The following is a 16,778-nucleotide window of genomic DNA, read 5'->3' on the forward strand; positions in this document are numbered from 1 at the left end:
ATGTATCATATGTTTAGTTTTGTTGTAAGTGTATACAACTGTATAAAAGTGACTTGGAATCTTTGAGATTTCCTAAATGTACATATTCATCTTTGTAAATATATCTGTAAACTTATAAGTGAGTTTCAGTTGTCCTTTTGCCGCCTCTATAGCAACCACCAAACAAATATGCTGTTACTTGATAGCATTTCGAGACCTGAGTAAGCACTAATTTATGAAATTGAGCTTCTTCTTTGAGCTATGTGAGAAAACACATTCCCAAAAGAGCCCTTACAACTGCGAAGGGGCAGGGCGAAGGATGAAGGCTTATAATGGAAGATTCACATCTCTGCATCCGCAAACTTTCCGATTGTTTCCAGTGGGCTTCAGTCTTTTGATCAGTCCCCCCAAGTGCTGGAAAAGTTGTTGCTTGATAGGCCATCACATCACACAGTAGAGCAAAATGAAATTTGCCAAAAGATGGGGTAGAGTGTTTACAATTATATTATTGCTGTTTTTATTATTTCGCAACATGGAAATATATTTTAATAATTCAGCTATGAATAGTCTGTTTGCATTTGTTTTTGTTTGCATTTTGTGAATAAAATGTGTACAACATGCTGTATAAATTCATTATTTATTGAATATATTCATTCTGAAACAATGGAAATTTAGTGGAGTTATTCCACGACCTTTTCTGGTGTACGCTAATATGTTTAGGAATCTTACAAATATACAATAATGCTTTAAAACGACATCACCCAGGGGAGTTTTACATCATTAGGAGTTCAGATAATATCATCTGAGGGAGCTCTGGACAAGTAGATTGACCACGATCACAATCTAAGCTGAAGGTTTCTCCAAGTGATGTCATCTGGAGGCATTTTTCAGCCAGAAGAAGAGAGATATTGTAATATGATAAATTCAGAGAGAAGTTTAAAAGCACTGTATTGTATATTTACACCCTAAACTAAAGCCATGGGGAGCAAGTTAAAAATTGGTGAAGTTGCCCTTTAAATAAATGGCTTTATTTAAATAGTCAATTTGAGTTCTTTTTTCGTGGGCGTTTTTCGAAATCCCTGGATTATGATAAACATTCCAGTTATTATTCCACAATTAAAGTTTCTTGTAAAGCCTTTTGTTTTCCGGTGGGAATCACTGGTTTTAATGGTGTTAGGTCACGTGACGCACACCGCGCCATGTTTCCATCTCGCCAGGAAAAGTTTTACAGCCCGAGGGAAAAGGCTCCAGATCTGTGTCGAGCCACATAGAGTGAACAACGGGCTTCCGGTTACGATTGTCAAAATAAACGTGCTGCGATTGTAATGCGTGAAATAATTAATTATGGCAATTGATTAGCAGCTATCGGTGGGACATACCAGCATGACCTTTGTTATTTCATTCATTGTCCTTCACAATTGCCACAAAAGGCAACAACAGCGATTTCCAATGCCAGTTGCTTCTTTAGTCTCTTTTACTTTAAAGGACGTATTCAAACACTTCCTGTAAACTTAGCTGACTGTGTTGCTTGCAGTCGGTAGAAGCAGCGGGGGACGAAGTCAACAAAGTTGTGGGACCTGAGTCCGCAGTACTGCGTAAAATGTAATAATCATCACTCCGTTTCCAAGAACAACCTGTCGTGTGTTTTTAAGATTGCGATAGATTTGCTTTTCTTCGCCTGACAGAGAGGCGTCTCTTGAGAGCTTTTTTTGGCACATAGTGGACTGGATGCGGTTGGAGGACGGGTCACTTCAGTTAGCTAACGTTAGAGAGTTCCTCGTATGTCGCAGAAAATGCCGTAAATTAATGAAATTCTTGTATTCTTTGGGAAGTACTCAGTATATTTTACTTAGTTTGCCTGTTGGTACTCTACGCGTTTTGGAGTTGTTTCCAGGGAACACGTCTCCTGACTCCTTGGTGACTGTAGAGGTGAGTGTGTGACCAGATCCATGTAATGGCTCGGACCTGTAACTGTAACCGTCATTGTGTAAACAGAATAGAGCAAACAGTGGTTTTATTGTTGGTCTTTAACGTAACATTTGAAAGAGAACAGGCTGAAAACAAGAGATCTAACTATCACGGGTTTTCCTTAAATTGAGGCGTTGCACATTGCAACTAGATTTAAAGTCCCATGGAAAGTCTGCAAGGTCTCACGGCTGACAGTCACACCGTAGAGATAAAACATTAACTACGACAGGGGCGCCCTACTGTTTAACAGTCTCCTTATGTGTGTTGTAGTATCATGGTGCTTTTTCGTCGGTGGGGCCGTAATCTCGCCGGATTAACACAGCACACGAGTGCTGCAAACGTAGTGGGTTCAAGCCAAAGGCATTTACAGTCTGGTGTGGTTCAAATCATCTAACCGATAAAGCAGCGCACTGAAATTGTGGCTGTTTAAATGTACAGCTTCATGAGTTCAGATTCAACTGGTTTGCATGTCCCTTCAGTTTGCCTCGGTTGTCAAAACTACTGTCATCAGCGGGAGGAACTGAAATGTGAAAGTAAGATGCGACTGCCTTTTCTTGGATTTTACAGTAGATATTTTTGGGTCTTGCATCATCCTTCAAGAACTGTAACTCAACAAGCACCGCTTGATAAAACTGCACATAAAACTCCATACACGGTAAACGTGGGCTAATATGGGAGTGAACATGGCTGAGTTTTTATTGAAAGGACACTGTGAATTAAAACAGACCACAAGCACATGGATAAAAGTTACACCCAGAAGCAGATCTCAAAAGCTGCAACAAGACTCAGAAAAATAAACAGGGAAGCTGCAGAAGCAGCTGACCTGTTCACTTGGGGAGATTGAACATTTGCAGGTTGTGATAGGTGGTCTTTTTCTTTTGGAGCTAACTAAAAGCACACATCTCAGTGTACCGTATGGAATTGAAAAGCAACAGTTAGAACCACTTTACAAATATTAGCACAAGACAAATAATCAGAAATAAGGAACAATAGTCCAGGGTTAGCTATTCAATTTTAACAGAATTCTTGCTCAGGCTCTGAAATGAACTTGTTTTGCAGCAGCTGGTCACCTCAGTCATTAGAATCAGCAGATGGGAAACCTGAATTCAACATTGTAAGAGAGCATCAGATATGACAAGACTGAGCTTGTGTGATAGCTAGTGGGGACCAATCATAGCAAAACAAGCACACAAAAACAAATGTCTGTGGTAGTTGGCCAAAGACCAATTTCACTACTTCTAGATGCTTTGTGGGTGTTTTAAACTCTGACACCATCGACTTGTTTGTTCCTGAGCTTCACACAAATCAAAACCACGAGTCAGTTAGAGTAATCATTTTGCACTAAAATAAGTGTTGAGATTGTCAGCCTGGGGTCGTGATGTCAAACCAGTTACTTTCTTTCACCAAACTGTTGAGCAGATACTGAGGTGTATGATGTTCCATGTGAGTGTTTTGTATCTGTGTCTTCACTGCACTCTGTCTACTCTCTAGATCTTATTTTGAGATTTCTCTGCCTAAGGTCGCATTAAAGCAGAGAAAACTGCTAATAAAAGTTTAGTGACACATGAGCAACTATGGAGCTCTCTGATTTTGACTTCAAGTTGTATTCTTATTTACAGGTGCAGAAAAAGGGCTTTTAGACTGTGCGTCGAGAGGCACTGTAACACAAGATCTCAACCAATCTAGCATTGGATTTATGTGCTACAATGGCATCACACAGTGACATCGCTGAGGGAGGAGCTAATGAAGAGTTCAGTGACATCATTAAATGGAGATCTGGTATGTTCATTGATAATTTTGGTCTTTGTTGAGGTTGGTGCCTTCAGCATTTGCTTAATGAACCATATAGAGTACACTGCATGCAGAAGAGTGAGTGCCCTGTTTACATGTCATATTTGTCACATGTTATATTGGTCCTTTACAAAATGACAATTTGTCTCATAACTGCATAGACACAACAGTTGGTTGTACGTGCGTAACAGCAGTCCCTCAAAGGAAGCTCTCACAGAGCCAGAAATCCTGTTGTGCATGGTTAACCTCAGTTCCCATGGAGGCAAGGGGAAAGAGACTGAAGCAAAGCAAGCAACAAAGAAGAGAACAGGAGATAGTTGACTGTAACACAAATGCTCAGAGAAAGAGAAAGTAACAGCAAAGGTGGCCAATAGCAGCAGAGAAAAGGGAAGAAAAGAATGCAGGGATGGATTTGTGGAGCCACACCCTGTGATCCCTTTCGCTGTGTATCATTCCATTCCAAAACATTTCTTTTTTTTTGTAGACGCCACCCTCAGATAAAGAGTGACACAAGATGTTGCTCTAGCAGGGGGAAGTGCTTTAGTTGCGCAAACTGTAGTTTAGCACAATATTGAATCCTATATCTGTCTTTATTCAAACATGGAATTTATTTCTGTTTTTTGGAACAAGATTAAACTTTTTGTTATATTGTTCGGGTATTTGCTTACAATGGAGGAATGTGGGATTAAAATGTGATTGAGAAAAAAGAAAGACCTTTCCAAAACTTTGCCACAAATTATTTAAAATGTGGTTTTATAGTTAGAAGTACATTACAGGAAAGCACATTACAGGAAATTTCTGATGCATAAAAAGAAGAACATTAAACTTAAAAATAATATAAAGAAAGGTGTAGATTTATCCATCCCGTTCAGCCCATTTGCCAGCTTTCTACACCCATCCAGTACTCAGAGTGCTGGCAGAATCTGTGCCAGGAATTCCATTGGGCCGGTGGAGTTTGTAATTTACAGCGGTTGTCTCAAGACCACAGTGCTTTTCTTATAAAGTTTTAAGTTTCCCTAGCAACCTTAAAATGAATGTTTTCTTTTATAGCAACTAGGAAAAATTGATCACGTAGCTTTGCTGCACATTAAAACAACCCACGAAAAACAGCAGAACATATGTGTGTGAAAACAGGCCATGGCCTAGCAGTTTTTTTAATCTTTAATTTGTTGACAGATTTTATTAGTATGTGAGTAGTGGGTGAAAATAGGTGTTCTGTTTGATTATTCAGAGAGAATGTGAACTCTGTGACACCTGGTCAGGTCAAGGATAATATCTGAAGACTTCACAAATTTTACTTGCAACATTTCTTTCATTAACATTAGGCTTCCATTAACTATAGAACTGATTTGTTGATTTAGTGACAGGAAAACCTCCCTAAGATTTTCTACTGTAGAATCAGAAGACCAAAAGGCACAGTAGATGGTGAGAGAGAGATTTTTTCCACCCCACAATGGGCTCATACATGAACTGTGAGAAATGATTGACAGGCAGGTGTGCATGTATGTATGTGTGTGTTTGCACGTGCGTGTGTGTATGTATGGGTGTGTGTGTTAATGCTGATCATATTGTTCATATAACCCCAATGTCAGCATACTGTCTTTCTTTTGTCATTACTGATTGCTAAAAAGTTAAAGCTAGTTATTCTGATCTTGTGGAAAGAGTGTGCTTTCTGTTATTGAAGTTTAAGATTAGCTATTTCATCTGATGACTGTTTAATCAGTAAACTAGGACTAAAGTACAATCATTGCCACAATGGGTTTTTGAGGCCGGGGGTGCCTTTGCTCTGCCTCCTATGATGGGTGTCAACAAGCTGGTTCATTCCACAGACATTTGCCCACTCATGCTTCTTGAGGGGCGTGGGGGTTGGGGGGTGAGGTGGCTCATGTTTTCCAGTATGTCAAGTTGTTATACAAGGCCACAATGGAGCAGGGATTGAGAGGAAATCGTTAAATGAAGGACCAAGGAAAGTGTGTAGAAGAATTTAATGCTGGAGAAAAAAGTGCATCTAGAGACAAATGACTGCTTTGGTAGGAACTTTTTACAGACAAATGATGAATACACAGTTTTGTGTGTGGGGTCTGCAACAGATCGTAGCACAGCAGTTTTGAAGGGTGGAGTAAAGGAGAGCTTACAAACACTTTTTGAAAGTTAATGTTGGATTTCCTGTTCATTCCTGAAACCCCATCTACTGTACTATCCCCTCTGTGTGTTCCGTGCTCCTTTTCAGAGTTTAAATATGAAATGTCAAATATCATCCATTAGGGTGACTTATCTGACCTTTATTCTTTCTTTTTGTTTGTGAGAGTGCTGCTGTGGCAGAGTTGTTTCAAAACCACTCTTGTACTACAGCATCTGTCAGTGTGTTTTAAGGATGTGAGAAAATTAGTAGTGCCATGAAACATGATAATGATTTGGTGGGTGTCTTGCAACTCACAGACTGCATTCAGTTTTGAATTTGGTTACCTTTATTGAATTGAAAGTTTTAACAGTCTCAGTTGGACATAGGACCATGGTCTTACACATTTTCTTTGGGTGTTGCATGTAATTTAATAAAAGAAATATTGTTGTGTCTAATAAGAGAACTGGTATGTTATTGTCAGAAACAGGGTGTGCCGGGTGTGGTTTGTCACCATACTAGCTCAGCTACATGTCATGGGTTCTCAATTATTGGCCTCTTGGCAGCAGGATTGCCTGAGTACTTGTGTGTGTACATGTGTGGAAAGTGATAATTTTACTTGTTTAATTATTATTATATGGAAAATTAAGTCTCACCATGACTAAACACTTTAAACTGTCACTGTACACTATTATGCAAATATGTAATAATGGGTGTGTGGCTGCATGTGTGGGTAGAATTGAACACAATTCAAAACAAAGGAGCTTTCAGTGTTGTTGCCCCCTCTTTCTGATGTGTCATGACCTGATTTTGTTGTCCTTCTTTGCCTCTGATGTCCAGCTTCACAGCTTTTGTTATGGATCTTATAGGCAATGAGAGTTCTTGTAGGTCCCATCTACTGGGAACACAGCTGGATGTGTCTGTACAGCAATAGACACAAGTGTGTTTTCTAGCTCGATGTGGCTGCCTGGGAAGTGGGAGGAAACACGTGCTGCAAAATCCTACTTGGAAATGGAAGCAATGCCAAAACATTTCCCTCGGGTGTGGTTGCTTGTGGGACTCTGCCTCTTTGGTCCATCTACATGAGCATCAAACAGCATGCAGACACTCCTCCCAGCCACTATGACATTAAAACTATCCTAGTGAAGGCTAGAAAGAGTAGAAAATGATAAGTCTCAAATGGTCTTGTGGTTGTTATGCACATGCAAATCAGTCTCCTCTATCTGTGAATCTTTTTTTTCCATAGCAAGCTCTTCCATTTTAAATCCCCCTCTCTGCCCTCTTTTCATAGCTCATTAGGGCTACAATGCCAGTGTTGCCCAATCTACCTTCTGACTCCTTGCATGACAGGATTTACTAAACAAAAAAACAGAATAGGGCCCAGAGAGAGTTAAGATTAACCCTTAAAAGCTAGAGCACTGTTTCTCAACTGAGTAAACAGCTCCTAGGGATTAAAACCGTCTATTGAAAGACCTGTTTTTGCTTATAGCGCTAAAAGTTTTTTTGTGCGCTTTGGTGAAGGACACGACTGTATTGCTTGTTCTGTTACTTAAGGGCCCTACAACTAGGTGCATAATGCAACCATTTTAAAGCTTTTGACCATTTTAAAGTGTTGCAAGCGTTGAAACCAAAAACTCTACATCAGTTATTTTAGTTACATTATGGACATTGCACCAGTATTAGTCCAGAAGGTTGCAAAGAATGATGGGATGTTGGCCAAATGCAGAAGGGGTGGCTCGGGGGGTTCAGTCCCCTGCCCCTATGAGATTGCAGCAATCAAAGTTGCCCCTTTCAGTATGAGATAACTCTTTGAGTTCTTTGACAGGTTTTCTATTACTAATGAATCCACTCTAATAGTATGGTAGTGTCATTGCTGTAGGTTTGTTTTTTCCATGTTTGTCTGATGGATGTTAGAAGTGTGCTGCTGAAACAAAAATATTAGGTTGTCTGATTCTTGCTTTTTGGTGATTGGTGAGGATCACAAACTAAAATCGAAGTTGACTCTCAGGGAGATGGTGGGTGAAGTAAGGAAGGCACAACAAATAAGTTAATAACCATAATGCACCACAATCTTGTGCAGCACATTGAACATCAAAACTGTACTGATTGTTATAATAATTACTATTACAATTCCGAAAATGTTGGGAAGAGGTAAAACCGTAAATAAAAACAGAATGTAATTATTTTTAAATTTTATTGACAATAGAACATAAAAAAAATATAATGTTGAAACTGAGAAATGTTAACATTTTATGGAAGATATTAGCTCATCTTGAATTTGATGGCAGCAATAAATCTCAAAAAAGTTGGAAGAGGGGCAACAAAAGGCTGGAAAAAACAAATGGAGGAGCATGTGACACCAGATTAGGTTAATTTGCAACAGGATCCATAAACGCCGCCGTGTTCTCTGGCACAAACTTATTTAAAATGGTCTGAGGCAAAATGAAAACTGTTCTGTGGGCAGATGAATCCAAATTTGAAATTGTTTTAGGAAACCATGGAGGCCCTATTCTGCTGACTAAAGATGAGTGGAGCAATCCAGCTTGTTATCAACAGACAGTTCCAAAGCCTGCATCTCTGATGGTATGGCGGTGCATTAGTGCCAATGGTGTGGGCAGCTTACACATCTGGAAAGTCACCATCAATGCTTAAAGTACATAGAGACTTTAGAGCAACATATGCTCACATCCTAATGATGTCTATTTAAGGGAAGGCCTTGCATATATGCAGTAACCACATACTGGGTCCATCACAACAGCATGGCTTTACTGGCGAGGAGTCCGGGAGCTGAACTGGCCTGCCTGCAGTCCAGACCTTTCACCAGTAGAAAACATTTGGTGCATCATAAAATGAAAACTTCAGCAGCAAAGGCCCAGGACGGTTGAGTAGCTAGAATCCTGCATCAGATAAGAATGGGACAACATTCCTCGTGTAAAACCTGGTCTCCTCACTCCCCAGACATTTACAGTAGTAGTTAAGGAGGAGGGAATGTTACACAATGGTAAACATCACCCTGTTCTATCTTTTTTGAGATGTGTTGCTGCCATCAAATTCAAAATAAGCTAATATTTTCCATGAAATGTTAAAATGTCTCAATTTTAACATCTCATATGTTGTTTATGTTCCATTGTGAATAAAATATGAGTTGATAAGATTTGCAAATCATTTGATTCTGTTTTCACATCAACCTAACTTTTTTGGAATCGGGGTTGTACCATACTTCATTTGAAACATTATGTGAGCTTAGGAAATGTTTGTGGTTAAATGTGAAAATAAAAGGTTCTACTCATTTTTTCCAAACATTAGTCAGATTTGGGGTTTGGATTTTAAGAGCTATAATAAGCAAATGAAATGGGTGTGTGAGAAAAAGGACAGATGTTTCTGCCAGTATACTAGTGCATGTGTTCACATGGCTTCATTCAAGCAGCTTGCCGATGGATGTTCTCTGGGTGGTGTGCAAAGATGGAATGAGAGAAGGGGATGCCTGTCTCTGGGTTCATGACTGATGCAGCCTGGTGGAAAGTCCCTTTTGGTCTCTGATTCCAATTGCTAAGGCCACCCTCACCCAAACCAATTAATTCCTCTGAAGTGTGTGACCAAAGCCTCTGTGGAAGGAAGTGGATGTAATTCAGCGGTATTCTAGAAGTTGATCACGTGTGGTCCAGGGTGGTATTCCTCCTCCTCTTCCTCTTTGTAAAGAGAGAAAGGGTGAAAACAAAACACAGCAAAGCAAAGTGAACTTTCTCTGTTTCCCTTCCCCCGTCCCTCTACTTTTAGCTCAGTCTGTCTATTTTGCCCTCTCTGTGGGAATAGAGTTGTTTATTCAGTTGCCCCTCATTGACTAAATATGTTAGTGAGCAAAAGGGCTCAGGCCTTTCCCCTGTTCCCTGTTCCACATCACTGGCTCACAGATCTGCATCAAATGCTACCAAATACAGTACAGACATGTAACAGTGTTGGATGTTTTGTCCTGTAAAAATGTAGTAATTAAATGGTTCTGTCAATAGTTTCACTTTCATGTAAACTTTAGTAAAGGAAGTAGCTGTTGTAGCACAGTGTCAGCAATGTGTTCAGGGCTGAGGTCAATATGGGTCATGTTGATCTGCTGTCACTTTTAGCAAGAAACACGGAAGAAAGAGTTGTTGTCTCTGACACCACCTTGTGTTTTAGGGAGACCAGCTGTCAGTTGCAGCCCCACACAGACACACACACTGGGAGACACACACACACACACACACACACACACACACACACACACACACACACACACACACACACACACACACACACACACATACAGAGACACACACACAGGGAGACACACACATACAGAGACACACACACAGGGAGACACACACACAGGGAGACACACACACATGCAGAGACACACACACACACAGAGACACATACAGGGAGACACGCACACGCACACAGAGACACACACACGCACACACACACACACACACACACACACACACACACACACACACACACACACACACACACACTCTGAGTGATGTCACATCACACAAGCTGGCCCAGCACCCTATAATCACCCCTACTCGATAAATGCTCTCTCACCTTGACTTCCTCTTTCTCTTTGCTCTCTCACTCTCTCTCTTCTTGTCTTCCTGTTCCGGATTTGTTGACTTTTACCCCCTTCTCTCTCTTTTTTCCTCTCTTGTTTAAAAAACGTGTTTTTGACATGAATTTGGGTAAGTGGATGTCGTGGAGAAAGCGGAACTTTTTCAGAAGGAAAGGAAAGAATGAAAGCAATCTTGATCTAGGTAAGTAGATGAGCACGTCTTTAAATGTCTGTGCAGGAGTTCAACATTGAATTTTTAAGAAATATTACAGGAAACTAAGCTGTATATCAATTGAACATACAAATTGGCCAACCAGAGTTTAACTTGCCAAAACCTAAAAGAACCTCGACACATTGTTCTGGTTGTTTTTGAAAACTAAAAAGTCGGACATATACAGCACAGTTTGATTGCAAACCAGTAATATTCTGATACATCACATAATTCGTGACACCTTTGCTTGTGGAGACTTTTTTCTTGCATTTTTTTGCATGTTATAGTGTGTTCAATTCCATATACACTGCCCTCTAAAAGTATTGGAACAGTGAGAAAAATTCCTTTATTTTTGCTGTAGACTGAAAACATTTGGGTTTGACATCAAAAGATGAACATGAGACAAGAGAGCAACATTTCCACTTCATTTCCAGGTATTTACCTCTGGATGTTATACATAACTTAGAAGTTAGCACCTTTTGTGTGAACACACCCATTTTGTGTTTTTTCTTTTTTTTTTTTGCCCAGATGTGTCTTATAATATTGATATTCGAACAATAAATAGCACTGAATGTCTACACTCAGTTTCAGATTTGGGTTTTGTCTCTTCAGACTGCATTTGTAGTTAAGAAATGTAACCAACAAGAAAACCAGAGAGCTGTCTGTGGGTGAAAAACAAGAAATTTTGAAACTGAGAGAAAATGGAAAATCAATCAGAGCCATTGCACATTGCACATTGACCATAGCCAGTGCAACTATTTGGAATGTCCTGAAGAAGAAACAAACCAGTGGTGTACTAACAGATGTGGAATGGGTAGACCAAGGAAAACAGCTGTTGACAACAGAAACATTGTGAGACCTGTAAAGCAAGGGCCTAAAACCAATGTTAGTGACATCAGCAACAACCTCCAGATGGCAGGAGTGAAGGTATCACAATCTACTGTTTGCAGAAGACTTCATGAACAAAAGTACAGAGGCGACACAACAGATGAAAAGCACTCATTAGCATAAAATACGAAGGCCAGGGTGGAATTTGCCAAAAGGTACAGAGATGAGCCTAAAAAATCGCCTTGCTTCCTATTGGCACTCAAAGTGCTTCTCATTCACCCATTCGCACTCACAATTACACTCTGATGGCTATGCCAACACTCGCCGGGAGCAACTAAGTTGGGGTTCAGTGTCTTGCTAGTCTTGCTAAAGGATTCTTCGACATGAGCCAATAATCGAAACAGTAACTGGGGATTGGTGGACAACCGCTCTACTTGCCTGCGCACCAAATTGTTTACCCATTGGATCTCAAGTCCAGCCCCTTAACCACTTGGCCATCCTGGTTGATACAATTTTATTTATGGACTCATGAGTCAAATAACCTTTACTAAAGTAATGGAAAGGCTAAAGTTTGGAGAAAGAAAGGACCTGCTCATGCTTTCAAAGATACAAGTTCATCTGTGAAATCCAGTGGAGTGGTTATGGCTTGGGTTTGCATGGCTTCTTCTGGGACGGGCTCATTAATCTTCATGGATGATGTAACACAAGATGGCAGCAGCAAAATGAACTCAGAAACATTTTGTCTGCCAATTTAAAGCAAGATGCAACCAAACTGATTGGGAGATCCTTCATCATGCAGCAAGACAATGACCTAAAACACCTTACAAACAACAAAGGAGTTCATAAGGGGCAATAAGAGGAAGGTTATAGACTGGCCAGTCATTCTCTAGACTTAAACCCTATAGAGCATTTTACCTGCTAAAGAGGAGACTGAAGGGAGTCACCCTCCAAAACAACCAACAACTCAAAGAGGCCGCGGTGAAAGCCTGGAAAAGCAACACAAAAGAAGAATGCAAAAGTTTGGTGATGTCAGTGGGTCACAGGCTTCATGCAGTTATTGCAACCAAAGGATTTACAACTAAATATGAAGTCTTATTCACTTTAATCGATTTTAAGTCTTTTTGTTCCTGTCATTTCACTCACATGAAAAATGGGTGGGCCCAAACAAAAGGTGCTATCTTCCACTGTATATCAGATCCAGATGTCAACACCTGAAAGCAAAAGCTGAAATGTTGATCTATTTTCTCATATTCATCTTTTGATGTCAAACCCAAATGTTTTCAGTCTACAGCAAAATAAAGGAATCGACCTCACTATTCCAAGACTTTTAGAGGGGAGTGTACATTCTGACTGATTTAATGTGCTACCCTGAATCTTAAGCATTTCTACTGTTTGTGATTTACATACTTGCTGCATGCAACCTATTAATAATCAGATTATGTGGATCATGTTATGTCTTTACAGTGGTAAATACAGAGAGCTTTCTCCCTTTTATTGCTAATAAAGGGACATTCACTCAGTAAAAAAACAAGACAAACAAAAATAAATTACCAGATGGCATCAAGGAATATATGTAAAATCTTTCCACAGTGCAAATGTGTTCCCTTTCTATCTTTCTCTTTTTGACGAGCATAGCTATTTTATGATCATTCTTTACCATCTCTCACCTATGCTGCTGCGTATTGTGTTGCTCTAAGTTTGAATCTCCCTGGAAGAAGGGGAGATGCAAATAGATTAGATGGAGGTGAGTGTGTGTTGTGTTGTAAACTTTGAGTTGGGTATATTTCCAGCTTTTGCCATGACACAATGCCTCCACTATTGTATTGTACTGTGCTGTGTCTGTCTTAGTGCATGATCACACCACTGATCGTTTCCTCCGTGTCTGGTCAAGGACCAATAGAAGCAGACGAGAGTGAGACAGGAATGTCAAAAACATTTTTTGCGCTGATTGCAATTTCTCTTGTTATTCACTAATCCTTTTGCTGCTTGTTGGATTTAACACTGTGGTGGTGTATAGTGGAATATGGCAGAGCATGGGCTAAGACTTAGAGGTAGAATCTATTGAAAGGTTTGGGTGACAAATTGCTTGGTCACAACTCAGTCATTAAGGTGCATTAGACTGTGCTGTGTATTTTCACTACTTATGCAATTGATTCAAGATTTTTGGAAGTGCTGATACAGTTGGATTGAGTAGTGATATGAATGCAAACTATTATTCTTCAAGTCATTCTTTGGTAAAGGCATCAAAGATGCCACGTGATTTACTACATTTGAAATGCAAAGTAGACTTTTAAGAAAACTCTTTATTTTGACATTTCTAATTAGACAAAAATACAATACAAATACATGAACATTCATTTCTTTAACAACAATTATTTACTGTTTGAGGGACTGACAATGTGCAACAACGCTAAATTAGACGTTGAATGTCAATCACATTAACTGTTTGACCTACTTAAGTTTTATATTCTTTTCTCTTTGTTAAATCTCCCCACTTTTTACAAGGTGTAGTAGTGAAGTTGGTTGTTATATGTGGTTTGTGGACTGACATGGCTTGTGGAGTACAGTTTATCAACCTACTCTGACTTTTCAAAATGTCAGTATTTCTCACCTTACTTTTTTTGTTCACCTCTAATTACATCAACACCACAGAGGTGCTTTGTTTTTTTGGTTCTAAGTGGAAATGAGGGCTAATCTTCCTGGACATACAGGGTTTTTTCCCCCAACAAATACCCAGATCTTGGTGAGAGAAGAGTGTCAACAATGTTGTGCCGGCTGGGGCAAGCTTAGACAAGTTAACATTGGAGCCTGGAGGGAGGAATTCATGGGAAATTATCGGAATTCAATGCATTCCTCTTGAACCACAGTGTCAAAATAATGCTTAATGCTCCTAATTAATTGAATACAGTAGACATGTATGTGTACTTCTTTATTAACACATAAGAATTTGTGAGGATGAATGTATGGGTATGACAATGAATGAAGGCATGTGTATTAGTTGGGTGATATACAATGCTTGAAATCCTATCTGTGTGTTTGTTGTAGGACTGTGTGTGTCCATCCAGTGTCGGGGTTAGTGCCCTCGAGCAGGCTGTGGGTGGTGCTCTACTGAAAGATAAGACAGTCCACTTCCAGAGAGTGAAGTACACCCTAAACCTGTTTTTCAGTTGCTTCATAGCCAAGAGCTTGCTTTAATGTGTCATCACTAGAATCCTGACAAAAGCAGGCACACTGTCATTAAAGCAAGTTTATTGTGACTCTGAACACACTGACAGCCTTCAGCCATACCTGACAGCTGGGTTAAATGGACTGTTCTCATTCACTGGCAACAAATGCTTTTCATAGCTTTACTGAAACACTGACTGGGAAATCTTAAGTAAAAGGTAACTTTTTTAAAAGGTAACTGCTGCCCAATATTGCAACTAAACCTTGTAAATATCTATTTGTCTGTGCTGTGAGCTCTCACGTTTACTGTGTGATGCCACTGGGGTAACTGTGATAGTTTGTTTGATTTTTCACCTCTATAATCCCCTAGTTTCCCCAATTCTCCCTGCTTTGTAGTCACAGGCTCTTTCCTTCTGTGAGTTGGAGGTATATACTGGGGGGCTGGGGCTGTATATTTTATGTATCTGCTCTGTATTCTCAGCTGGCCTTTTTAAGGGAAGTATGTTTTTGTGAATTTTTCTTGCCCAGTTAGGTCATTTTTTAAGTTTCATTAGCATTAGTTTTTTTTTTAATTTCCTAACTATTGATTATGTAATGTTAGTCAACACTAGGTCAAGCAATTGGGGGAGGGTGGATTTATTTCTTCAGAACCCATTTTTATTGGTTTCACGGAAACCCTTGCTTTAACACAAAGCTGTGAGTGGCTATGAGTTATCAACACAAAAGGGCATGTAATTATTTAGGAATAGTAGTAGAATGTGTATTTTTGGTAGGAACCCATGCATACTCGCTGTGAGTATGCATGGGTGTGCGTAAAGTATATTGCACACATGCATGTGCTCAGTGAGTTGTGAGAATATACCAGTGGGATTACTCATCATGGTGTAATCACTACTTTCTTTTTTTTACTGTTGAGGAAGAGAAACATTTGTTTCTCAGAAAATTCAGTGTATGTCAGTGTAAGGGACTGAACATTGTCTGTAGGGGGCCTGGTGATTCAATGGGTAGAGCATCAGGTTGGGATATAGAAGGCCGCGGGACTGAATCCCACCCCGACAGGTGTGGTCCTGCCCAGTACACACTGACATTTGAGGCACTAGGTAAATACCTGAAATAATTAAAAATAGAAACACGGACAAGTATTTACACAGCTTTTTATCATATTTACAAAGGTAGAAGTAAAATAGGTGTAAATACAACAGACAAAAATAAAAGCTCAAAACCCACTGAAATCCAGTAACAACTCATAAAAATGAATAAGAAACACATCAAAAGTTTGATAGTCGTAGACAGTTCACAATGTTCTTTAAAGTTCAATGTAGAGTGAATAATAGTTCTAAGATTGCACATATTCAATCACCTGTAGTCCGAAATAAAGTTTATCTATCGATATATCGCTGATCTTTTAAAAATACACTTGAGTTTGTTGACTTCTATCAAACTGACATATATACATTGAATTATTGCAATGAACCAGGCTTTAGAATTGAAGTTCATGATTTAAAAAAAAAAATAAAAATTAATTTATTTTTTGCATGAAAATCTCTGACCTGACCTGTTATTTTAAAGTAAAGCATAAAGGTATTGATTGTAAGATCTTTACTTGAATGCACTGGGCATCCAATACATGTTACGACAGACTTATTTTTAACATAAGTAGACTTTCTTCCTAATGCTTGATGCTTTAACAGGTAAAGCTGGATATGTTTTCTTAAACATATAACTGCCAGCTAAAGTGGTACATATGATGTACTGCATATCCATGTCTATGTGTGGGCAGATGTAAATAGACATAAACAAAGTGACATACATGGGCATATGTAACTAAAGTTGTACATAGAAAGAATAGTTTTCTCCCTTGTTTAGATCTACACTCTCTGCTTTGATCCTTGAGTATGACATTCCTGTGTTGTGGTGAGTAGGCGCAGCAGAAAGATTGGGGGAGGCAGGGTATGAATTGAGTGTATTGTCCTAGAAAGGTGTTGTTTGGTGGGATGCCCAAGAGACCTGAGCCCACTGGGATCCTCTCCTCAGGGGCCTCGGGGGGCCCTTCAACAGGGTGCCGATAAGGCTATAACAAAAGGAGGTCTCCACCTAAGCCTTTTTATAAAAGGAAAATTGATAATGAAAGT

General features: G+C 39.5%; 1 protein-coding gene across 11 annotated transcripts in view; it reads left to right on the plus strand.

The window, feature by feature from the left end:
* Window positions 1-1,475: 1,475 nt before the first annotated feature.
* utrn (utrophin) overlaps window positions 1,476-16,778 on the plus strand; it is a 157,850-nt gene continuing 142,547 nt past the window's right edge. For 3 of the 11 annotated variants that reach the window (XM_067482981.1, XM_067482975.1, XM_067482982.1), the window contains exon 1: window positions 10,491-10,644. In XM_067482981.1, coding sequence (XP_067339082.1) covers window positions 10,563-10,644 — 82 coding nt within the window. In that variant the 5' untranslated portion in view covers window positions 10,491-10,562. Of the gene's footprint in view, window positions 1,909-3,566; window positions 3,727-10,488; window positions 10,645-11,029; window positions 11,088-16,778 lie in introns of those variants that run through there. The other 8 variants (XM_067482978.1, XM_067482983.1, XM_067482977.1 and 5 more) reach the window with 7 other exon arrangements.

Source organism: Channa argus, chromosome 17, assembly GCF_033026475.1.
Source record: "Channa argus isolate prfri chromosome 17, Channa argus male v1.0, whole genome shotgun sequence".
Taxonomy (NCBI): Eukaryota; Metazoa; Chordata; class Actinopteri; order Anabantiformes; family Channidae; genus Channa; species Channa argus.